The 25,473-nt window shown below is 42.3% G+C and overlaps 1 protein-coding gene across 11 annotated transcripts in view; it reads right to left on the minus strand.

Moving 5' to 3' along the window:
* The window catches only part of lrrc7 (leucine rich repeat containing 7), a 95,534-nt gene that overhangs the window by 8,963 nt on the left and 61,098 nt on the right, over positions 1-25,473 (minus strand). For 9 of the 11 annotated variants that reach the window (XM_068589693.1, XM_068589691.1, XM_068589692.1 and 6 more), the window contains exons 5-32: positions 24,481-24,598; positions 24,083-24,161; positions 23,109-23,198; positions 22,231-22,287; positions 21,398-21,461; positions 20,672-20,746; positions 19,406-19,550; positions 18,578-18,650; positions 18,312-18,329; positions 15,694-15,823; positions 15,196-15,311; positions 14,838-14,907; positions 14,402-14,501; positions 13,987-14,111; positions 13,307-13,579; positions 13,013-13,135; positions 12,288-12,399; positions 10,544-10,817; positions 8,143-8,640; positions 7,127-7,351; positions 6,812-7,025; positions 6,032-6,382; positions 5,603-5,848; positions 4,409-4,621; positions 3,350-3,517; positions 2,175-2,294; positions 1,743-1,953; positions 926-1,371 (exon numbers count right to left, since the gene is read on the minus strand). In XM_068589693.1, the coding sequence (XP_068445794.1) occupies positions 926-1,371; positions 1,743-1,953; positions 2,175-2,294; positions 3,350-3,517; positions 4,409-4,621; positions 5,603-5,848; positions 6,032-6,382; positions 6,812-7,025; positions 7,127-7,351; positions 8,143-8,640; positions 10,544-10,817; positions 12,288-12,399; positions 13,013-13,135; positions 13,307-13,579; positions 13,987-14,111; positions 14,402-14,501; positions 14,838-14,907; positions 15,196-15,311; positions 15,694-15,823; positions 18,312-18,329; positions 18,578-18,650; positions 19,406-19,550; positions 20,672-20,746; positions 21,398-21,461; positions 22,231-22,287; positions 23,109-23,198; positions 24,083-24,161; positions 24,481-24,598 (4,734 nt within the window). The remainder of the gene's footprint in view (positions 1-925; positions 1,372-1,742; positions 1,954-2,174; positions 2,295-3,349; positions 3,518-4,408; positions 4,622-5,602; positions 5,849-6,031; positions 6,383-6,811; positions 7,026-7,126; positions 7,352-8,142; positions 8,641-10,543; positions 10,818-12,287; positions 12,400-13,012; positions 13,136-13,306; positions 13,580-13,986; positions 14,112-14,401; positions 14,502-14,837; positions 14,908-15,195; positions 15,312-15,693; positions 15,824-18,311; positions 18,330-18,577; positions 18,651-19,405; positions 19,551-20,671; positions 20,747-21,397; positions 21,462-22,230; positions 22,288-23,108; positions 23,199-24,082; positions 24,162-24,480; positions 24,599-25,473) is intronic. The other 2 variants (XM_068589702.1, XM_068589701.1) reach the window with 2 other exon arrangements.

The raw sequence follows: 25,473 nt of genomic DNA on the forward strand, positions 1-25,473 counted from the left end.
GCTATATCGGAGGTCCTCAGTTGTCTGCCAGCCACAATTAAGCCACACATATCCTCGTGAGAGTTTTTCTATTTGACATAATGAATGCCATGAAAGTGAAGAGCGAAAACCCTGCAGGAAGATCAGCTGATCTGGGTGGAGTGAATGACTTCATGGTCCTACCTAAACCGGTGCAGTGATCTCACTGTGTGAAATATCGGATTCAGAACTACGCCTCCGTGGCTTTTTCTACACCTGACTTTTCTCACAAACTGTTGCAGTCAAGTGGCTCAAATTACACTAACTTGTCCCAGTTATGTTCATGTTCTGTTTCCTTTAGTTGACAGCTTTGGCTTTGGCCTCGTGTGGACCCTTTAAAATCCACTTGGTAGCCATCATCACCTGATCTGGCTTGTCAGGTAATGTAAGAGCTTTATTAGACTTAATAAGATGTGTTTAGTAACTTGTAAAAATGTGTTGAAATGCTCCTTTAGGTTACGCTACTGACTACGTCAAAGCCCTCGGTCAAGGTCAATCGGTCTGCGGCGCAGAGTCAACCTTTTGAAATGGAGTTGCTGTCGCTGAAGACTCATGACGCGTCAGGCTCATTGCCCATACACAGACTGTAACAGTAGTGGGACTATGGACTACCGGACGGACATGTTGTGGTAACGTTCACCACAACCGTCTTCACAAACTGGGCTTGCTGGTTGGTTTTCGGACAAAGACCTTTCCATTAACTCCACCCACATAACTGACATCCTGTAAGTCCTTGTTATTTTGGATTGAGCATCATTTGAGGACTGCAAACATTTTCAAACAGACCTCCAAGATAGTGTTGGACGTGGTGACGGGTGAACAGACAGACAGACAGACAGACAGACGGGTGGACAGACAGACAGACGGGGGGACAGACAGACAGACGGGTGGACAGACAGACAGATACCTGTTCCTGGAAACCATCTGTGCTCTTCTGGCCTTTCGTCTGCAGCAGACAGCGAGCGCTCTGAGGCCGTGGGTTGGTGTGAGTCATGACCACCTGGTTACTATGGACCATTCCCTGGTTGCTATGGACCATGCCCTGGTTGCTATGGACCATGCCCTGGTTGCTATGGACCATGCCCTGGTTGCTATGGACCATTCCCTGGTTGCTATGGACCATGCTTTGGTTGCTATGGACCATTCCCTGGTTGGTGTGGACCATGCCCTGGTTGCTATGGACCATGCCCTGGTTGCTATGGACCATGCCCTGGTTGCCGTGATACTGGGGGTTGGTGGCGGGCTGATGGGATGTGTGGGAGGAGTGGGGGTTGTACTGGGACTGGTTCCCAGACGGGGACAGAGCCATGGGCAGGCCGGAGCCGGGGTAACCCTGTCCAGGAGAGGGGTGGCCTGGATGGGGGGCAAAGAATAAACCGGTAACACTTTGATATAACAATATCTATAACCGATTACTGAGCAGGCTGTCGGAGTGTCGGACACGCTTTATTTCATACTGACCGACCTCAGGCTTCAAGGTGGAGTGAAATTGAACTCAGCTTGTGTTGCTACAGTAGCTTGAGCTGAATTTAAGACAAACCAACACCAGGGTAAGCCAAGCGGCTAACACATGCTAATGCTAATGGCCAAGGTTGTTGGTGTTTTGTGACCCTCCCACTTTAATTGAAAGTTACATGTTCTACATTAAAACTCAAAGGGGTATCAAACTCCATGTTCAACCCCATCATACATATTTCCGGGCTACACATTGTATGAGCATTTACCTTGAGACATGTTGCCTTGGTACTGCCCAGGCCCCCCAGAGGGAACCACCGACAAGGGCATGCCCGGTTGGTATTGGACCCCTTTGTTCATCATCCCGTCATAGCCTTGCTGCACGACTACACGGTGAGGCGTAGTGGAGGAGGAGGAGGAAGAGGAAGTGACGATCATGGTGTTGTGTGACTGGTGGGAAGGGTTGTGCGAGTGGGCACTCTGTCGACAGCGGAGGGGCACGTCAGAGACATTGAACAGTCTTAAGCGCACAGACACACTTACATCCACAACAGATGATTGGAGAGATGATTATTTATTTGCATTTTAGAAGACATTATCGAAGTTCCTTTCTTCCTTCCGAGCCACAAGAACCCGACCATCCGCCGGCTGGATATAACGCAGAAAACTAAGACAAAAAAGGTTCACCGATCAGCTCCTACCTTTTTCATGAGGTTGTCAGGTGGGACGTCCCTCCTGCCAAGTGAGTAGGGAGCCCACTGGTTGCTCCCCGACATCCCCTCCTGATCATTGTCCAGCATGGCAGCCTGCTGAGAAGGGGTCTGAGAGAGACACAGTGACCATTACTGAAAAGGAACATTTAACCAAAGTCATTTACTCATGCATCAACCCTTGCCTGCCTGAGTTTGGAGAGACTTTATGGACGTTTTGTGAGATTCGGTTGTTTTTAAGTAACACCAAGTAAATAGAAGGTGAAGTGATTTAGTGTGCAATGTTCCCACCAGCTGACATTGCGTGGTGACTGAATAATCACCTGTATTAAAACCTTCCTACACTGAGAGCTTCTCATTTAAAGCTCCTGAGAACTTGCCTGAATTTCTCTGCATCAAAATACATATTCATGATTACATAAGACATGAATTTACAAGGTAAAAATGTATTTATTCATATTTTACACACACATAATAATGTGTTAAAAAGTTTCGTCAGGGCTGTGTGAGTGTGATTTGATCAGATTTGATTGACCCACACACTGTCAACAGATTCCGATACGGCTAGAGCAGAAACAATATTAAAAGGAATATTAAAATCTCTCATGTGAAACAACTAAAACTGTTCGGCATGTGTTCAGGTGGCAGCCTATTTCCTGCCCTAAGAATGATGTTTGAGAAAAAAAGTTCTCAGGGGCTTCAAAGGTGTTCCCAGTTGAAAACGGTGAGTAAATTCTGTATCAGTTGGCATCATAAAAAGGTTTAAATGTAGTGTTGACATGCAATGCCCAACAGTCCCACGTGTCAGACAACAAGTACATTGACAGAATACAGAAGAGTGTTTTAGGACGGCTCAGACAAACATTGGTTGGGCTGCTTCAATCCTTGTCGTTTTGGGAACCTCGAAATATGGAAAGTCCAAACTGATGAAATAGGATTCTTGGAATTTGAACGCCAGAATACCCAATCAATACTCACAGCTTGCGGTGGCAGTCAAGATAACTCTAATAACCTAGATTATAAGAGCAGTAATGCCACACTTAAAGAATAGTTCATGGTTGCTGTAGTTGGGTGAAGAGGCAGTAGCAGCGCGTAATTCGAGACAATAGCTAGTGTGCAGTGATAACAGCAGTACCAGGGGTTACCAGCACCAGAGGGATACTCACAGCTTTAGCAGACGGAGGAGGAGGTAGTGGCAGCCAGCGGCCAGCAGGGGGCTCATGCTTTGTGTTATTGTAAAGATTAAAGTTCAAAGTGCTGCTGCGCCCCTGGCCGTGACCCCCGCCCTGACAGAGCATGCCCAGCGTGAGCGTGTTGTGCTTTAGGACACCACTCTGATTGGAGGAGACAACATCACATGACATGGGTGAATGCAGGGGGAGGGGGGCAGAGCCCACACAGCAGGCTGCAGCGTGGCGATAACACACTGTGAGCTCCACACACAAATAAACAACCGACAACAACAATGGCAAACAACAACAACAACAACAACAACAACAGTGCAGAGTTGCTGAAAGCACAGAAAAATGTTAGCTTGTGATCGGTCAATACAGACAGAGAACATTGTGTCATACGAGCAACAAGTGGTGGATCAATTCATTGGAGCATTAGTGTGCACGTTTTCAAAGAAGCTACGTTGCTACATGTGTGGTTATTTAAACAGCCGATTAGCCCAATCCCTAATTGAAAACTGATAACGATAATGTTTTTCAATGCTTAAATTTAAGCACCATCAAACACTATATTCAAATGTCAAAGCCAAATTTTTTCACTTTCTTGCTGAAAGTTAGAGGAGAAGATTGACAGCACTATCATGTGTATCCAGTAAATATGAAGCTGGAGCCTGGATCTGTGCAAAGGTACATTAATATTCCTATGAGCACCTCTGAAATTCCTTAAAACATTAAGGGGCCCAAGATCATTTGGAAACCAATTCACTAGACTTCTCACAGAGTCCAGGGCTCTCGTCACAAAGCAGATTTTGTGTTTTGATATTTTTAGGACATGTGATTTCTTCAGCACATATCCATCGGTGAGTGTACAGTAGGTCAGGCTGACAGAGCGACAGTGTGAATGGGACACACATGCAGCCGGACACATATCTGGTCAACCTTACAACACAGACTTACACAGATACAGACAGGGAGGGCTTCTGAATGCTGTGTGTGTGTGTGTGTGTTTCTGTGCATCTCCCTCTTCACTGTTTCTGCTTTGCATTGACATACCCTGTCCAATCGTTTGGCCTCTATGTGCCTAAGTAGCTGTTGCCTCCAATCGGCAGGCATCCTGGAGGTGATGTCGTCGGGCTTCTGTGGTACGCCAGGTCTTACTTTGATGGTGTCATCAGATGGTTTCTCAGGGCAGGTGGCCAGCGTGTAGTCAGGGGGCATTTTCTCCAGCAGGGCCGCCATAGTGGGACGAGCTGACACTGGACGCGCCTGATTACAAAAGATTCAAATTCTATAAAAACGATATGAAAAAGTTGGACTTAATCACATTAAAATTATTTCATTTAAGGCTTCCCTAATCAATATTTTTATATCAGCAGTCTAAAAAAAAATTTGTGTATGTGGCAGGGATCGCTCAGAGGGACCGACCCGGAGACCCTTCGACTCTACGGAGCGTTTCAGGATCTTCAGCTGATTGCTTTGCTCTTAGTGGACGCAACTCTCATGTTTTGAGTCAATGGTGTCCGTCCAAAATATGGCAGTACATGTGATAGTTATTCAGACTTGGTGTGGACCAATGTGGTGAGCTGACCGATGAGGTGTTGCCATCAAAAAAGTCAAGCTGCTAACGTGGCTAATAGCAAGTAATGTTACGCTCACTTGAGTGACACACCAGCTAGTTTAATACTGCGAGGTTGTCGGGAGGGTGAGAATGCCAGGCAGATGAGCAAAGACTGTTTACATAACAGGTGACGCATATTCCAACCTTTAGCCACGAATAAGACTCATGAGCGTTCGATGAGTTTCCTAGTTTTCCTCCTGTGCCCTGTTCTTTTTATGCTGAAAGGTGCTTTCTTTGCCCATCTGATCAGCATGCGGCTGGACACCTCTCTGTGACTATTTTTGGAAAGTCTGACTTGAGGCAAACCCAGAACATGCTGAAGGGTTTCAGGGGAATGCTGTGGGATATAGGGGATATGGCTGAGGCAAGGGACACCTGCGGTATACTCTGCTTTGTCCGCTGCTGCAACGTCCTTGACCCAGGTAATTGGTGGAAAGTGGATGGATAAACATGTTTCCACTAATATATACTGCAATGCCAAGTCCTCATACCTCTATGACAAAGACGGTTTGTAAGATTATGCTGCTTGCATCAACAGGAAAGAGGCAGATGAGAGAACAGCTAAATCAGTTGGGGCAGTGTGGGTGGGCATAAAGGCCACTGTGGCCAGACAGTGTCAGACGGTCTACCTGAGATGCTCCATATGTCTCAGTGCTGTAGCTTCTGGCAGACAGGGGGCGGCGCTGAGTCAGGCTCTTGGTCGGATAACCAATCATTGGCTTCTTCTGCTCCTGGTAGGTGGGATAGTCGTCATCGTAGCGACCGTTTCTCTTGTTGTGCATCATCTGGCTCTGGCTGTCGGCCATGTTGGTGAGAGCAGAGTGCTCCATGGGGGTGGAGTAGGCCAGAGCTCGACCATAATGAGGGGGGTCCGCCTGAAGAGAGGAGAGTTTACAACTATCAGAGGCCTCTACATTAAACCAAAAAGGTATTTTTGGGACGATGTGGTAGATAGATAATTAACAGGCAGTAACAGCATGCTTTTAGTCATTTGATATCATATTTTTGAAACTAAAACACACAAAGAAGCATTATATTTCAAACACCAGATGTATTACCTGCTGTCTGTACTGAGCTTCCTGCAGCGCCTCCTGCTGGGCTTCATGGACTCTGCGGAACAAAGCCAGCTCTGTGGAGCTCACCAATGAATCTGCTCTCCTCAAAAACCCTGGCCTGGAGCGCTGTGCAGGGATTGGCTGCTGATGCTGGCTGGGCGGACCATCCTGGTTGATTGGCGATTGGGGGAAAGAAAACATCTCCAGCGGTGGATATGCACGATACCGAGGGCTCACCAACTCCTTGGGTAATGTCTTCCCTGGTTGATTGATGTACTCCAAGGCTTTCGATGAGTGGTTGACATAATCTGGTGTGTTGGGGAAGGGGGGAGGGACCCGGCGGTCCATGGTCACCTGATTGGTTAGAACGGTTAACAGTAAGTCCATGAAAGCTTTTCAGGCATTTTTGCAGATTTGAAGTACATTTCTCTAGAAGTTAGTTATCTAAAACATAATCTACAGAGTGACTTAACACTCCCGAAATCTGAATATTTTTTCACATGGTTGCAGTACACTTCACATGAACTACATGAAAGCTATTCACAAAACTAAATTGAAACGAATGAGCACCAAAACCAGAGCTAATAGAGAGTGAATATTACATTTCCCAGGTTCCCATAACCGCTAGATATGTAATAAGTAAATGTTCACTCACAAGCTCACCATATCACCTAAGATGATGATCCGTTAAAATTGTATTGACAACTTCTTTTCCGCAGCCCTCAAGTGTAAATAAGTTGTAAAAAAGTAATTGCAGGTTTAATAAAGAGACAGGATTCTAACCTGGGGGTTGTAGTTGTGGTCAAAGTGGTAGGCCTTATGCGGGATGGCAGGTTTTTGGTTCTGTCCCGACTGTCCTGGGAACATCAGCTCGTCGTCTAACATGGGGGCAGACTGTGACCGTGACATGTTGGTCTGCTCCATAGAGCAGGGCAGGTCTTGACGATCCAAACTAGTCTGTTGCTCAATGGATGTACTGTAGCTGTCCACGGGAATGCTGTCGAAAGAACGAGATAAATAAGCTTTGCAGTCACTTGACCCACTGACATGATGCCATGTTGGTACTTCTATTGTGAAGAAGAATAGCAACAAACCTACCTGTAGACCTTGTAGGAGCCAATGTCGATCTCATCGATGCTCTGAGACTTCTTGAACTTGGATCTCGTCTCCCTCATCATGGGGGACAGGCGGTCCGAGCTTTTACTCATGACCACGGTTACCTTGTTGCCCCCGCTGACACTCAGCTGATCCTTACGGTTCTGCTCCCCCTGGTTCTCGTGGTACGTCCAGCTGCCGGGCAAAGGCGCTGCGCCTTGTTCCAGCCTTGAAGCCAAAGACAGTGTGTGTTATACTTATGTGAGCCAGAAAGATGACTTGGACGAGAGTTACAGAAAAGATAAAGACAAGTGAAACTGTGTCCATATGTTTGGAACAAGGTTAGTGTCAGTATTAAGGAGGTCAGAAATGAAGGGGTCTAGCAGCTTTATAACAACAGTGGATTTTGCACAAATAATATGCTCGCATATCTACAGGTTAACAACAGCCAGTTGTTTTTTGTACAGCAGTCACTCCCATCACAGTGGGACATTTGACAGAAGGAGTGCAGCTATATAATCTTTAAGGAAATCTGAAAATGTACTAATTTTGTGCTGTCTTGTGTTACCAGAAAAGAGGAGATTCCTAAATGCAAAGTTGTTGCTAAAACAGCTGTAAGAACAGCTGCTAACAGACCTACATGTCCTAGATTTGGATCGGCAAATGTTTAGCATTTCTGCTTGACAACAAGCCTAAATGTTTGATTTATTATCTGTTGTCAACTTTTTCATTTACTGGTTATATCTCAAACCTGGACACATTTTACCTCACAGAAGCACGTTATTACAGAGCGTTGGATCTACTTATGTTATCTACTATATAAATAGAGGTGTATAAAAGATAGGCAGATCCAAATACTGCACCTTCAACCAGAGGAAACGGTACAAATGCTGCTAAAACGGTTGGCTGAAACAAAACCCCTCCAAACACTCGGGGTCATGAAGCCTTATCCCTAACTTATATGAACACGTACACATATGAGAGCTAACTGCGAGACTGTCGGAGCTCCTTTTAGGTACCTTGGATCCTTGCGGTCCGGGTTGGGGCTCGAGGTCGGTGTCAGGTCCAGTTTGGAGGGGAAGGCGGTTCGGTCCTCCAGTGGGCTGGGGGTTCTGGTCCAGTTCTGCCAGGGATTCTGGGAAGGATGTCCGGATTGTGGGTCAATGTCCGGAGTGGAGCGTTGGTTCCCGTGGAAGGGGAGCGTCTGAGTGTCAAGCTCCAGAGGTACTCCTACAATTCGCTCCTGCCTGAGGAGGGGACGGCGGCCATGTGTCGACTGGCTGCGGGGTTTGGAGCCCAGGGGCGGGTTTCCCTGACTCCCAGTAGAGGTCGGAGGATCCAGAGGAGACTCCTCAGGATCAAAACCTGTGTTGTCATAGTGAGGAGCCTCAGACCAATCAAAAGGCTCGCTTAGTGGGCGTCGATCCCCGCGCTGCTGCAGGGTTCCTGATGGAGGGGTTTCTCTCTGGGACAGCAGGGGCTTGGAGTCAATAGGTTTGGGGAAAGACTGAGCCAGTCTGCAAAGATACAAAATATTAAACACTAATTATGTTGCTGTGGAAAATTATTAAATTAACTGAATTACACTGAAGTGCCACAATTATGTGCTGTATATTTAATCAGAGCCAATGGGCACTGGAACAACATAACTTTATCTCGCTCTCTCTGGAAGATGAATTTGGCCAACAACCATGTTTGTGGTAATTCATGTTTGCGAGAGCAGCCTTGAACAGAAAACATGAATGCCTTCAACCTCCCTCACTGCCACTCGCAGTTTGCAAACACCACACTTTTCACAAGCACCCAGACAAAGAGACAAGAATACAGATTGTGATCCGTACATCTCCCCAGGGTGTCTAAAATGACAGCTTAAATGTCAAAAAATACCAAAGCGAGCTTTCGACCTGCGGGAGCCCCTTAGAACGAGGAGAGACACGGAAAGAGTGAGGACAAGGAAATGATTGTTCACATTATTATACACATACTATTCCAGTAGAAAAGGTTCCTGTTACTGTTTGAAAGTATAGCGCAGAAGGTTAATTAAGAAAACGTGTCTAGAAATGGATTTTTGTTCCACAACCTGGCCATTATTTAAAATGGGTGTTTGCATAGATTTTGAGGTTAAAGTTCTTCACTATAAATGGATAATACATGCACAATAAATGCATACATGTAAAGCTATTTGAATTGAAACAAAAAGTACATCTTATGTTGCTAATTTTTGAGCTTATTTTATATTCATTTTAAGAACACAAAATATATCCCAATCTGACATGTATGCATGTATCTAAACATCAAAGACAGGTATTGGGGCATATCCTGAAGTGTGAATTCAAACCATGACACGTGGCAATTTATTAAAACATATGCTTTAACTTTAAACTTACATTTGGTAAATTTAGCAAAAAACTGATGTATAATGCATACATATTTCAGTAGCCACTGAGTAATCGGGGGAAGAAGAAACATAAACACACTCTAGCTGAATGTGGCTAAAATAATTCAAAATGCTACTTGACGCCCCCTTCCTTTTGAATTATGCCAAACATGGACAATTCAACAATAGATTAAAGGTCAAAATAAGCCCAAAATGCAATTATATGTTGATGTCACAGCCTGTTTTATCCTTGCATTCATTACAATGTTGTTCTGTTGGTGGAGTGTGGCACCAACAATGCTGAGTTAAATTATTGCTTTTTGATATATAATTACTAAAAGGAATACATTCATAACAGAGTTAGAATCAATTTATAGTTTAAATATAAGCAAACAGTAATGCTTACAACAGCAAAGTCCCTCAATGTCTCACTGGAAACATCTAAAATGTACATAAAATAGATAATAAATGAAGTTTAAATATAATGAAGAACACAGACATCAGTTAGTATCAGTCATTCTCCTTAGTTGATGTGATTCACTGTGTTGTTTCACAGAATGTAAAAACAATGTCCTTTACTCTGTAAACCATAAACCTATTCGTAACTGGTTTTGACAGTTTTCAGTGCAGTATATAATTGTACATTTTGAAAAATGTTGTCATGAGTGCACTGCAACCTGTGTAACAGCGTCAGAAAAAAGACAAAACTTCTTCATTTGATTTTTTAGATTTTTCTGCATCTGTGTCAAGAAATTCTCAAGATAGTACCGAAGCCTGAACTGGACAGCTCTGAAGCGGATGAGACGAGATCTGAGAGAGTCCTGAACAGAAAGTCTGCAGCATCCTTATGAGTCTCCCTGACCTTGAGTGAGCGAGCAGAGAGATGAGAAAGACGCAGAAAGATGGAGGAAGGAGAGGATGGATTGAGCGTTTGGACAGATGGATGATAGATGAAGGAGATTGGAGGGGGGTTGGAATGGGAAGAGGAGAAGATATGATGGATAGTCGGAGGGATGTGATGAAATTCAAGATGAGGCAGTTACCTGTTGGTCCAGTGTGTTTGAGGGGCCTGGTCCTTGTTTGGGGCCGGAAGGGCGGGAGTATGTGGGTGGGGGTGGGGGTGTGGGTGTGCATGTGGGTGTGGGTGTGCGTGTGCGTGAGAGTGTGTGTGTGGGTGTGGGTGTGCGTGTGCGTGCGGGTTGCCGGGCGGGTTGGAGGAGCCAGAGGAGCCCTGTGAGGGAGAGTAGTCGGAGTAAGTGGCTGAGGAGCCGCTGTGGTTCAGACAGTGGAGCTTATCCACCTCTTCATCTGTAGACTCTGGACAGAGAGACAGAGATAGACACACAGCTCTGTTCAGTGGAAATGTCACATTCTCTTCTTCTGCTAAAGTGCCTTTGTGTCATTGTGCCTGGAAAAAAACTGTATCTTATCCCCCTTGATTTGGGTCTTTATCGTGATGCCCCGTGATATTGTTTTTATGCAGTATCTAAATGTTTAGGTGACTTGAACATATTTAATTATTTAAAATAGTAGTTTCTGTGACCAGCTGATGGATTTCTCTACGGACAAAGTGGGCATCTCATGAGAATGAACAGACACAGCTCATTAAAGATAAATTAATAATTCAAACAATTGTCAGTTGCAGCCCCTGGTGTATTTTGTGTTTGTGTCTAATGTGCAGGATGAAGGTTTAGGGGACAAAAGGGAGAAGGCCACTAAAGCTACGGCAGAGCTAAGAAATCCTCCTCCCATGAGAACCAACAGATTTCACAAATGTAATCTTATGTTAAAGATATAGACCCTTATTAGGACTAAGTAATCCTCCCAAATCCCAGCTCACCGTTTGGATATTGAAACTAAACTGTGAACTATGTTGGCAAAGCTTAAAACGCTAATGAGGGCGACTACAACATCAGAAAGAATGAAGTTGAATCCAAATTGCATTAGAGCCTGCATACTGCATCATACAGTACATGATGAGAGGTCAAAATAATGTCATCTCTCTTAACCGAATTTATGTAGTGCTCTCATTATATGTTTGGACAAAATTGAGTCGCCTGGTTATAAAACATGCCTGTAGGAGTTTTTAAAAGACCTTTAATTAGCATTTAAATCAAAAAAGCTCTTTAGAAAGGGAGACCTGGAAAGAAAGCATCATCAAAACAAGCACAACAGTTGTAGGAAGATGTAAAGAAGGGGCCAGTGAGTCAAACGTATATGGACAAAACCAACTGACGATTATTAAGCTTCTTAATAACTTCGCCACAAGAACCTTCATTAATAATTTACACTCACCCGACAGACAGGCCGTTTGAGTTTTAATCATTTCACAGCAAGTTCCCTGACAAAGAAGTAGATTACATGACGCTCTGAGCTAGACAGAGCTACAGTTCGTCACAGAGATAATAAACTAGTTTGTTCAATTAAGGCAGTACATTATTGAGACAGACAAACATATTTTTGATAGGGCAGTGAAATTAGCGTTGGGCTCATGTGTAAAACTTTGGTATACCTCAGATGAAACTAAGACCTCCGAGGGCAAACATATAAAAAGGGGTCGAACATAAACTCTGAACATTTAGGACTAGAATCTAGATTCACTGTTGAGGTTTATGATCTTCCCTTCCCGCTCTCTGTTATGTGCTGGAATTAATCCGCTTACTACCATGACTAATTAGTGGACAATATTACAACGTGCCCCACAGCGCTTTACAATAGCCCACATTAAATTACTGTGTCTAGATGTATGTCTCTGAGTCTCTCTGTGTGGCCGCTCATATGGAGTACCTTTCTTGTCCTTCCCCAGCAGAACCACCTTTGGTTTGTACATCGGCGGCTCCACCAGGGTGGGCCTCATGTCGGAGATACGGATGTCGTTGGGAGAGCCGCCCATGGAGTCCTGTGGGGAGACACAGCCCACCGGTTCACACCAGGTAGCTACAGCGCGGTAAGCTAGCAGCTAATGCGCTAATGGCCGACCAAGTTGTGGATAGTGAGCAGCAGCTGGAATCATTCACTCAAAAATTTAAGCTCATTAATTTTTTAACCTAATAAATATAATGTCTCTGGAGCAGGAGGTTGCTTGTCCTTTCTTTCAGTGACACTAATGTCAGTTAAAGCTGCTGTAGTGGAAAGCTGTAAACAATCTAGAGAGGTGATATGATGGGCTTCAAAATTGTAATGTCTTGTCAACTCAAGACATAACGAAGTAAAATAGATAATTAGTTAACATTTTAGTGTGTATTTAAGAGTTGCTGATATATTTAAAGTTCCCATGTTGAGTATTTCATCTTAAATAGCACTGTGAAAAAATACATATATGAATGCATCTTTTAGATGTCCAGCTATGAATCTAGCTAACACCATTTAGTTTTCAGGTCCTTAATTATTACTCTGTTAACATACAAATTCAGTTTGAATGAACTGTGTGTGTGTGTGTGTGTGTGTGTGTGTGTGTGTGTGTGTGTGTGTGTGTGTGTGTGTGTGTGTGTGTGTGTGTGACAATGACAAACCTCTGAGCTCTCTGTCAGGTCCTCTTTGTCCTTCCTCTTGGGAATGTCAATGCCAGAGTTATGCATTGATCCCTGATCCATTAGCTGAGACTGAGAGAAGTCCTGCATCTCTCTGTCTATCACCTGGAAAACAGACACACACGCACACACACACACACACACACACACACACACACACACACACACAAAACCCACACAGATAATTTGTGGTGCATGTCTCATACACACTGCTTCACCAATATGTACTGTGCAGTGACATTTCTGTGCGAGCATGTGCGTACGTGTGCTTCCTACCTCTTTCGGAGGCAGGGGCCACGGTGGTTCGTACTGGTCTTTGCTGAGGTGTGTGTGTTCCATGTTGGTTCCTGCCGAGGTGGCAGTGCCTGTGCTCAGCTGGTGCTGGTGCTGATGCTGATGCTGGTGCTGATGCTGGTGCTGGTGCTGGTGTTGGTGCTGGTGCCCGTGTCCGGCGTGTACGTTTTTACCCACAAGGCTTTGCACTGACTTGACCATGTTCTTAAGGTCCTCGGGGTAGGGTGTTGGGTAGCGCTTTAGGTTTATCTCCACCTATACACAAATGAAAATGGGTTTAGTGTACACATTGCATTTAAAGAATACATACTGAACAAGCATTTGTTTGAAATTATATATATATATATATATATATATATATATATATATATATATATATATATATACATATTATATAAGTGTGTTCGCATCAGTGAGACTTAAAAACATCTCAAAAAAGACACCGTGAATTCTGTAAAAAGGTTCCTTTCATTCATCTTTCTTTTGTTATTTGATGTCACAAATCTGAAGAGAACATAATAGCGAGACGGAAAGATCTGTGGGTTTTTTTGGAATTCGTTTCAAACTGTAAATTTTGTTTCAAGTTTTTCTTGAAGTTTGTGCAGGCAAAGGCTTTGTCGCCCCCTCTAATACTGTGTTGACATTATGCGTATCAAGCTGACCTTGACCTTCCCAGAGTTGTCTTCCTCTTCTTTCTTGTCGTCAAAGTCAAAGGCCACAGTCATCCTCTGCTGTCTCTGCTCCTCCCATAGAGTAGGATTAAAGCTGTCACTGTCCGACTGGTAATCTGTACACACACACACACACACACACACACACACACACACACACACACACACACACACACACACCAAGGACAAACCGCTCTTAAACAGTAGATCTAAATGGTAGACACACCAGTATTAATATACAAAATTCACTAAATTAAACACAAACACACAAATAACACATGCACACGTTTATGTTACACATAACTTCAGAGCACAAAGCATCATAATGGAACAACAGCTGTAGTTTTTAACCCTTTTTTCCATGTCTATAGACACACACACACACACACAGACACACAGTTTGTACCCTCATCATGTCGCGGTTGCTGAGGAAACATGTAGTTGGTCAAAACCTTCTGTTTGGTTTCAGGGTGGGCTTCTGTCTGCAGTGGGATCAGAGCCTTGGACTGCAAACACACACACACACACACACACACACACACATTGGTCAAACAAACACAGAACACATACAGAGGAGATCACTGTTTAGTTTATGTATACTATGTAACGTTACGTAAGAATGTTTTACAATAAAAGTCTAATACCACTTGCTCAACTGAAAGGGTTTTAAACATAAAACACAGGACTACTTATGATAAATATAAAAACATGATATACACTGATAAAAGCGGATCACTTTGAGATGAAAACCCCTTATTTATGAGAAGCCTGTCTCAAGTAAAAGTCTGGTTATGTGATTGAAGCTGTGATGGATCTCTTGGGGAACGAGTGGGAGGAGTCACCTGATTGTCAGAAAGCCAGAGAGCTGCCAGGTCCTTCAGCTTAGTGAAGGTAAACGGTAGATTCTTTAACCTGAAAGGGAGAGACGGAGGGAGGGGCGAGAAAAAGCAAACAGAGATGTTTCTCTTGCCCACGCACTGTACAGCCTGCAGATCACGTAACCATGGTAACACACTCACCCATTCCCATGGCAACTGCAGGTCGTGAGAGCAGCTACAGAACCAACACGGCCATTGAGAAAGTGTTGCTACGTGTGTGTGTGTGTGTGTGTGTGCATCTATTGTCACGACTGAGTCATCTGCTTGTGTGTGTGTGTGTGTGTGTGTGTGTGTGTGTGTGTGTGTGTGTGTGTGTGTGTACCTGTTGTCACTGAGGTTAAGAACTCGTAGTTTGGTCATCTGTCCGATCTCATCAGGAAGAAACTCCAGTTTGTTTGACCGCATTGACATTACCGTCACGTTCTTACAGTTACCGATCTGAAACACACACACACACACGCAGACACACACACACACCATCAGATTAACTGTCACATTAAAATTAAGTCTGCTGAAATGATCTGCTGCACAAGGGACGCCTTAAAACAAGCTACATTACCGTAGCATGAAAAGTCACAGTTCCCTCTATTAATCGCTTATTGTGTCTAACCAAGAGTAGAAAACCCAAAGAAAATTAATTTGCGGTCATAGAAAGCAAAGAAAACTGGCAATTCTTCACAAGTGAGAAACCGGAAGAAATTAATTTGTGTCATTTGCTGTTCAATAATTATTGGTCAAAAATAGTTTCATCAAATTATTGTGTCAGGTCTAAATCAAATGAGGATGTGTATGTGTGTTCCTCAGGTGTTGGTCTTCCTACCTCCCGCGGCAGCTCTGAGAGGAAGTTCTCGTCAGCAGCGAAGGTCCTCAGGTTGTGCAGGTAGCCGATAGTGGGAGGCAACGACTCCAACTCATTACAACTACAGTCCAACTCCTCCAACAGAGACAGACTGGGTGACAGAAACAGAGGCAGAGAAGAGGAAGTACAAAGAACATGACATAGAAAAACATTTCATTATTCTACAAACTACAAAATCTCTGCTAGAACCTTAGATTACGTAGACGACTTCGGTTTTAAAGGATAAGGATGGCGCAGCTTCTTATTTTTTCCTATTGCCAACAAATCCTGTGAAAAGACTGAACCAAGAATGGATTCATCTCAATATTTAGTATTGTTTGTGTCGCCTGATACAAGTGATTCCTCTTTGTAACAGAGCTTCGTAAATGTCCAGAATGTAGTAAAAACACATCAATGAGCCACACATTACACTTGGTGGCGTGTTCCTTCATTACCATGTACACAAACACACACACACTGTAGTTTATTTTGAGTTATTCCCATGAACACCAGTCTTTGGTGTGAAATACTGGAGATAAAAAAAGTTCCAAACTAATGTAATATTTCCTCCAGGTTGCGGTTATTTTTTAGCTGTTTGAGGAATGAACAAACTCTTATTATTTTGAGTCGTCAGGAACTGAATGCCACAGACAGGGTAATGATGAGCGATGTACTAACACACTGTTAGTTTTGGTCTTTTTGTGGGGTTTGTTGACAATAACAAAAATTCAGAAAGGCACCAGTCTTATCCTGAATAAAACATCATAACAAGGTAAATGTGCCTTTACGGCAACAACTTAAAAGGGAGAAATTGTTGAGAGAAGGAAAAGATCGTCACATTGAAGAATCAGTCAATAGATTAAGACTTAACCAATCTGGTACATTAACTTGGTCTCATTTTCTGACCACGCATGTTCTCTTTCCCACGTTATCCCCTTTGATGTGTGACACTCTTCAACCTGGATCTCAACTTCTTCCCTCAACCAAGATACACAGTTCCATCCACGGCAGGCCCTCTACTGTCTACAGCACACCCTGACCCGCCTTGCCCCCTTTGACTTGCCATCCTTGGCCTAGCAGCCCGCTAACAGCAGGCTAATGCTAATGAGACAACACTTTTACATTAATGTACTGTCACTGTTAACATTGCATTCGTCTGCTACTATTATTCCCATTAGACCGGACCATCTGGGCCACCATACGGTCGGAAAGGAGATAGGGGAGGAGAGATTTATATCGTATGAGCAGAGTTAAGGTTACAGCGTTTATTATTTTCTTCTCAACATTCTTTGTATTCATACCTCAAAGAATGAAAACGTCTCCCACAAATATAAGCTGGTTTGAATGGGTCAAATATGACTTTTTCACAGCACTCCTCAGATTTTATTTTAAGCTGCCGCCATCCAACCAACTGCATAAGCCTTCTCTAAATGGTAGATGTGCAAGGAAAAACAATTGCTCAGGGGTTCAACACTGTGTCAGTTTAAGACACAAGTTTCTTAAATGCTTTAGTGGGGGGTTAACCTGGTGCTTAGGTTGCTCAGCAAGAAACTTAAACCTTGCTTTAGCTAAATGTTTTACATTAGAGTAAATCAGAAAAAGCTATGTCAATGCAGCTACCCGGTGTGTGTGTATACATGTATAAAATATATATTGCACTGATACAGCTAGAGGGACATATAATGTAGTTTTGGTTGAGGTAGAGGCATACATTCTGCAGAAACATACATTTATCTGTTTAGTAATGTAAAATATTATATTATTAAGCAATGTAGAGTTGCTCAGCTGTAGAACCAGAGGAATAAGATCACATTCAAAATAAGTGCGTAACACTTCAAAACTAGAGGGGTAAGAAAATGATAATTTCAGGTGTTATTGTTTTAATCAGCAGGGAAGCAATGGATTTACAGTGCTACTTATTGAAGCTAAAACCTGGGATTTGTTCAGGAAGACAAAAGGTTTTCAGAGCGTTCTGATACAAATGTGTCTCAAAGAGTGACATTTAAGTCTTTTAAATGTCACTGAATGTTAAATAGTCTTTATTAAATTGTAATCCATCACAGATTAACTGATTCACACAATAATTAGCAAAAAATATCCAAGTCACTTCTCAACCGTTTTAAACAGAAAAGGAAAGGATTTTTCAAAGTAATATATTGTATCACTGTAGGCCTTGCTTAGTTTGAAATTATTGCAAAGAATATTCATCAAAAAAAGAAAATGAAAAAACTAATTGACAAAACGTCTGAATCAAAACATGTTTCTGCTTAATTCAAAAGAATTTCAAACGCGTATCTGATTGAATCTGGACTGTGATGGATTATAATGGGAAATATTTTAATCAAATCATTTGACATGCAATCATTCGCGAGTGAACATTTTCAATTAAGAATGTAGATTTTATTAAAACATGAATCCCAAATCATGAACAATGTTCATATTGTAATAATTGTAATTTATATGGTTTATGTTTGCATGTAATTTGCATGTTCCCCACAATCCCATGGAGTTATGAGCTTGTGCGTTTGTATCTGTAACGCAGTTGAACATCCATCTGTCTCTGAACGCACCCCTGGATCCAGGAAGCTAATTTTACTCACCCTTGCTTGGGCTTCGCACTAATGCCACGGCAATGCAGCAAACACAACACACAGAACCCCCCAATCATGAGCCAGCAGAACAACACAGCAACTGACAGCAATAAACAAGGAAAACAACAACCCACCAAAGATAAACCTGCTGGGAAAATCTGACAAAATACTATTGAAGGTGTTTTTCAAAATAAAGCAAAAGTGTACATGGCTTTATTATTCGTTTTTCTTTTTGTGCATGATTGTGTGTGTGTGTGTGTGTGTGTGTTTCTTACCTCCCGATGGTGTTAGGCAGTGAGGTCAGCTGGTTGTCATCTACCTTCAATGTTGTCAGCTTCTTTAACATTCCTGCACAGTATGCATACACACATACATATTCACATTGACACACAAACACAAAAATACTCTTCAAAAGAATATACACTGTGCTCTGAAATGCCCCTTTAGAAAAACAAATATTTGACAAAAGTAGAATTGAAGTATTGAGTTGGCAATATTCACATTTGTTCCGACTGTGACCTCATTAAAAGACTAAAAAAAATAATGATTGGATCATATTAATGGTTATTATCAGCATTGCCAAAGCACAATGTAGCGTATTCCTCTTCATAATAAAGCTCCACTGTCGTCCAAAAACTATTAAAGACCCACTAATGAGCCACACGGTTGCACCGGGTGCCATGCTTTTTCATTACCAAAGAAGTTTATTTTGAGACATTCCCACATACACCAACCTGCTGCACATACATATTCCCCAGCGCAATAAAATGCATATGAATAAGTCTAAAAATAGTGTCCAGCTGCTATCGTAACATCCTGAAAGTGTCTATTTATATGTGAGCTGGTTTTAGATTTACACCTTCTCATTTAGTTTTTTTCATGGGATTTTGTTTCCAGTAAGAAAACAATAGAATAGCTGTCTTTGCTACATCACTCTCGCACAGCTGGAACCCCTCTCACCTGGGATATTTCCAGTACAACCACAGTCCTCTGCTGCAGTCTATTGCACCGCACGATCAGGAACTGAATAGGTGGGAATTTAAATGCTTTGCCACAGCTTCATCAACTTGAGTCTTTGTGTGTGCATGTGTTTGTGTGTGTACCTATAGAGTCAGGCAGGTGCTGGAGCATGTTGGAGGACAGCAGCAGGTCTTCTAAGGACTCACAGCCGGAGATTTCCGTGTCCAACGTCTCGATGCGGTTCTTCGCTATGTCGAAGTATCGCAACTGACGAAGTTTTCCTATCGCCTGCCGCCGGGAGGGCGAGGAGAGAAAAGTCAAATTGACTGACAGAGAAAAGACGGGTAAAGTGTCATTTAAATTAGTGCTGGGCACTCTAACGCGTTATACATACGTTAACATAGCAATCTATTCCGCTGAAAATGATTTTTGAGGTACTGCACTTTCAAATGGACATTTTCATTTTGAATCTCTACCAGACGGCGTAGTTGATAAAAGCAAAGCTGTTTGTAACTACAGCAAACTGGAATTATCTTATCACCGGAGTACTACGAGCCTGAAGTACCTTAAAGGCGTTACACAGCATTGATGCAGCCAACCAGCGTCCTTAGAATCATTAAATTACATTATATTTCATTTAGTGGACGCTTTCATCTTTTTTACTTACAATAAATGCATTCAACCGTGAGTACAAACAAGAATCAGGAAAGTACAATTTATTCAATAAAGTCGAACTACAAAGTGCTATCAGTAAGTGCCATTTAAGTGCTACTAAAGTGGTACTACGGCGCTACCTTCCTTATTCAAGGTGTAGTTGAAAAAGATGTGTTTTTTTAGTTTGCGACAGAATAGGTAGGAACTTTCTGCTGTCCTGATGTCAATGGGGAGCTCATTCCGCAGTCGTGACTTTGTTGAGTGTTTATCGCAACGAATGACGGCGCGTATGAGCCTCAAGACGCACCGCCGTGAGGAGAATACACGTATGAAATGGCGTTACAACGTGCACCAACTGAAAAAGAAGGAGTTGCTTGGACAAGGAGTTGCCCTTTAACAGGGACCCTGACTACTGAACATAGACCGTTTATGCTGCTTCCCTGATTAAAGATAAATATTTCTTATTGTACGTGTTTATAAAAAAAATAATTTTCATACTGCATGTTAACTTGCTGTTGCTCCATGAGTGCCTGATATATTGTTCTGATAACATTACTTTAAAATAAAAGTGTGCAATACACTAGTTTTTCATTCATTATTGAATTTTGCGCATAATGCAATTTATCGCTGTTAATCACAGAAAAATCACGCAATTAATCAATGACATATTTTCAACTTTGCCCAACACCAATTTAAATATCTGCAGGGCTGCTTTTCTTTGTCCCTGTAAGAGCAGAAAGTGTCTGTGTTCTTACCCCTGGTATACACTGGAGAGAGTTGTTATCCAGCCACAGCTCTCTTAGGTTGTGGATCTGTTCCAACACCTCCGGCTAACATGCAAACAGAAGAATCAGTATCAGCATACCACATGGGCATCAATATGCAGTTATGCAGCTTCTTGTATGAAAACAACTGAATTATTCATTCACATCAAAGGACACCGTCTCAGCGCTAATGTTGTGAACATATACAAGTCTTTGGAATACATCTTTTATTAAATGTCGGTAGAGTAGGTGAGACTGGCACCCTCTCCCAAATAGGTTTCTCTCTCTTGCCAGGAACCAGACCATGTGGCCAACCTAGTCCTGTCAAAGCCAACTTCCTGTCCGACCGCTGGATGTCATATCCTGCTCAACTCCATCCAGCCCTCTCTTCCTTCATCATGTCGCTGTGCCTACATTTCAGGGTCTGACTGAAGGACCGTGGGCCCAATGTGCTCCTGCCTCAGTGAGACAGCCCACACAGGATTGACCATATGTGGTTTTGGGTCTTGATATGTAAACTTTGAAGGCAGCGGCCCCCAAAATAGGACACAGCATCTGTGTTTCTGTTTGAAGTCCTCCTTCGCTTTACTAATACATATCTGGCAAAGGACGATTAAGACATTCACATTGGAGCCTTCTGCGATATCAAAGGATCATCTCCATGTCAAAGAATAGATTCAAACACTTAATTTATGCTTTATTTTGAAAATACCTCACCACTTCAGAGAATTCATTGCTACCCAGATCCAACCTCTCCAACTGTGTCAGTCTGTGGATGGACCTGAGAGGAGAAAGTACACTGATTACTACTTCTACCACATCGTGATATATCTATACATTAAAGCATGTATGTTTATTAACTGCAGAATTGCACAGCCCAAACAAACACGAGGCAAACATACAGTTTAGCATGTATTACTTACATAACATGTATTCTGTCTGTATTCTGTTAACTTTGACTTTCTTTGAATATGTCTAATATGTTACTTTGATTTAAACTATTTCCTGGGGAGTAATGTTTACTAAAGCTACTTCCTTCCTTTTTCAACTGTTCTGTCATTGCAGTCTTGTTTGATGGCTGCAGCTTTACCCCGGGTTTGAGTTATAGTGCATCTGACATGTTGATGAGGAAATGCCTTCATAATCAACACTCAGCCATATTGCGACGGTTGATAGTTACTTTGGAAGTTATCTCTGTCCGTTGTTAAGTTAAACAGAAGAAATAGAACCAACACATTACTGCTATAGCAGGCTTTATCAGTATTCAACACCACCTGTCAGGGATAAATATAGTTTTAATCTGGACAGCTGGGAAAGCAAGCATAAACTCGGTAGTATCATGAAACATCTGTGTGTGTGTGTGTGTGTGTGTGTGTGTGTGTGTGTGTGTGTGTGTATGTGTGTGTGTACAGCTGCACTCAGTGGTGCAGAAAGAATAACATTCAAATGATGTGTCTCTCTCTCTTTCTCTCTCTTTCTCTCTCTCTCTTTCTGTCTCTCTCTCTTTTGTTTTTGTTTTTCTCATACACACGTACGGCGGTGGTTCTTACTTTGGCATGGTTTTCAGGTGGTTCTCTCTGAGCTCCAGGATCCGTAGTTTGGAGAGTCTATAACAAAACAGAACACACATAAACAAAAACGTAATTTACTTATTTACTAATTTATTTATTATTTACATATAAATTATCTTTTTTGTGGCAGACAATAATTACTACAGGTGGCAAAAAAAAGGGGACTGATTTATCCTTATTTCAACTACAGAATCTGTGTTATTTCCCGAGCATGAATAATAAGGATTGATTGGTAATGTGTGGTCTCAAAGATCCCTCCACATTATTACTGATGAGCATCACCATGAAAGTGTTTCAGTTTAGGCGGTTTCTTTCATGTATGAGCTTTCATAAATTTCACAGGATTTAATTTGAATTTCTTTCATCACGAACTAACCAGTATCAGCTGCTCTCGCTCACAATAACTGAATAAAACCAGCATGGCAACTTAACTAAGACAGCAATGAACCTAAACCACCACACAGTGACGCTTACAAAAATGCTAAGAAGTATTTATTAATGGGATAATGAGATGAGGAAAGAATGATGTAATGGATAGAGGAATAGACTAATAGTCTTTGTGAAATTAAAACATGGCCCTAGAATAAAAAATGCCCTAAGATACATGTTCATATATTAACTAAGCCTCAGGCCTATTGGGCATGCTCAGCATCTTTAAATAATTACACATCCCTTCGCCATGTGCTGTACAGTACAGTTTAAAGGCTTTTCTTTTCATAAAGACTCTTTACAATTGATACTACTGACTGAATAAGAGTCTGTGTTGCTTGAAATATGAAAAAAACACCTCATCCAACACAGTCGCACACAAATGCTCAGGACCAAGCACACACTAACAGTTACATGCATCACTTTACCTGCCAAAGTTAGCAGGCAGATACTCCAAGAAGGCATCGTTTAAGAAGAGCTGGGTCAGATTCAGGAGCTGCGTAAAACCATCTGGGAGTCTGGAAGAGAGGGAGAGAGAGAGATAAATGGCAGAAAGAAACAAAGGGAATAAGAACATATGTACTAGAAGAAGAAGACAGAAGAAGAAAATGTGTGTCCTTGAAGGGCCACAATGGAGTATAACATGTTCCCATAACAACCCTGTAGAAAGAGTTAGCTGCTGACAGCCTGCAGATGACTCATCTCACACACACACACACACACACACACACACACACACACACACACACACACACACACACACACACACACACACACACAGTAAAAGAAGCATTTATGTCTGCAGTTTACTGTGTCCAGTTTTGTGCTTCATGGACATCACATCACCGACAGCAAAACAGCAATTACTATCACCTAACACCTGATGCTCCAACAGTAAACAACATCAGCACTTTATTGCAGCAATTATATCTTCTATTGTCTAGTCATAGCTGGGTCAATAGGATATATATGGTTGGATGGTAGTTAAGGGTCTGTGGATGCAGCAAACTACTGTAAAATATGAACTCCCTCTGTGGGGCTTCAAATGCATAGATTGAAATATGAAAAAGCAGAAGAAAAAAAAACAAGACTAGTGTCGGTGTCTTGACGGGGAAAACTCAGCTCAAACTGCTGAATATGTGGCAGATGCATCAAACAATTTATTACATCTTCAACTGAGTCCAGGTCCATTCAAACTAGTTGCTTCTATTGGTGCTATCAACTAAACCTGAAGCACAGCGCTTCACCCTGAATACAAACTGCTGCTCGATGAAAAAGAGACTCTCTATGAGCCAACTGTTTGAGAGATGTTTGTTTTTAGGATGATAGAGTCAGTGCTGCAGATAAACATAAAAAAAAAAAAAATTCAGCGGCCACTCCAAGGTGAGTGTTAGAGTCTTACTTGGTGATCGGGTTGACACTGGCCTCCACCACAGACAGGCCTTTACAGCATTTTATGTTGTCGGGAAACTCCTGGATACCTGGAAGAGAGACACACAGAGGTGAGTCTGTTACTTTTTTAGACTTTTTCTTTCGTGAATTTCTGTAAAGACGGGATTTTTTGTTTTGTTGTGTTCAGACAGCGTCGCATTCTGTCATATTTTGGTTAAATACTGTTTGATGTGACGCTGCCTCAGCTTTTTGAGGTCTGTTTCCTTACCCTGCTCAACTCCATATACTCTCCTGCATCTCGGCTTGATTGTACTTTTCATTACAGTTGAGAAGGCCACTAAGTTTTCAATAGAGTTTCACTTTGATCCGCATGAATCAGACATCTTGTCATCGCAGAGGATTTTTTACCGTTTTTACTGATGTCGAGCTCTTTGAGGTTCACCAAGCTGGCGATGGTGGTGGGCAGGTTGGACAAGTCGTTATCGGGCATGCTCAGCTTCTTCAAGGCCTGGCAGTTGAAGAGTTGCTATGGAAACACAGAGGGGTAACAATGGAATATTATAGTCTGTCGGCAGATTCGCACAAAACTTTAGCAGAAAGGTACAGAAGTACAGAAAGCGAGGAAGTCAGCTGGACTCATGCACCACGTAATGTTGTGGAAAAACAGTTACATTTGATCTGCTTTTCTATGACTAATGCAGATTTAATCTCCATTATATACGGTGGCCCCTAAGGACAAAACCCAAACTACAGTGAAAGCAAGACACATTCAAAGAAATGTCCTTTAATAGAAAAGGTAAAACATACTCACACAAAACTCAAACAACAAACTAAACCAATGACATGAATATAATTTTTGTTCAAATCTGGAATATAATAAAGAAACATAAGGCCAAAACACAAACATTAAGATCAGCTACATGTATGTTAACATCTCAACAATCTTTGTACTAATGTATAAAGTCTCTGTCCATGATTGGTGTGCAGCCCATTGCCCCACTTATCTCCACATTTAGTTCAGCAATGTCAAACTATTTGACTACACCTGTCGGATAAGATAGTTTCCACGTGTCCTCGCCTAAACCGAAAAGATAGTTTTAGCTTTAGTTGGTTTTTTTTAGTGAGTGAACTTATTCTGATATATTATCACACTCTAATGAGCACAGATGAGAACAGCGGTTTGTGAAGAGACATCATTTGGTTCCCGTTTGCTGCCTTCTGAACAATTCATAGGTGGTAAAGCATCACCACAGGATAAAGGCTGAGGAACTCCTTCCTAGCAGGAGAAGCATTACCAACTTTAAAAGTAGTTCAATGGATCATTCAGTGAGCTGTTTTACTTTTTCCATGTTTCCTAACTAAGCCCACTCTCAAGAGCTAATAATTAAAATACACGCGATA

The sequence above is a fragment of the Clinocottus analis genome, unplaced genomic scaffold (genome assembly GCF_023055335.1).
Source record: "Clinocottus analis isolate CAN_PGR_092001 unplaced genomic scaffold, fCliAna1.0.p SCAF_23, whole genome shotgun sequence".
Taxonomy (NCBI): domain Eukaryota; kingdom Metazoa; phylum Chordata; class Actinopteri; order Perciformes; family Cottidae; genus Clinocottus; species Clinocottus analis.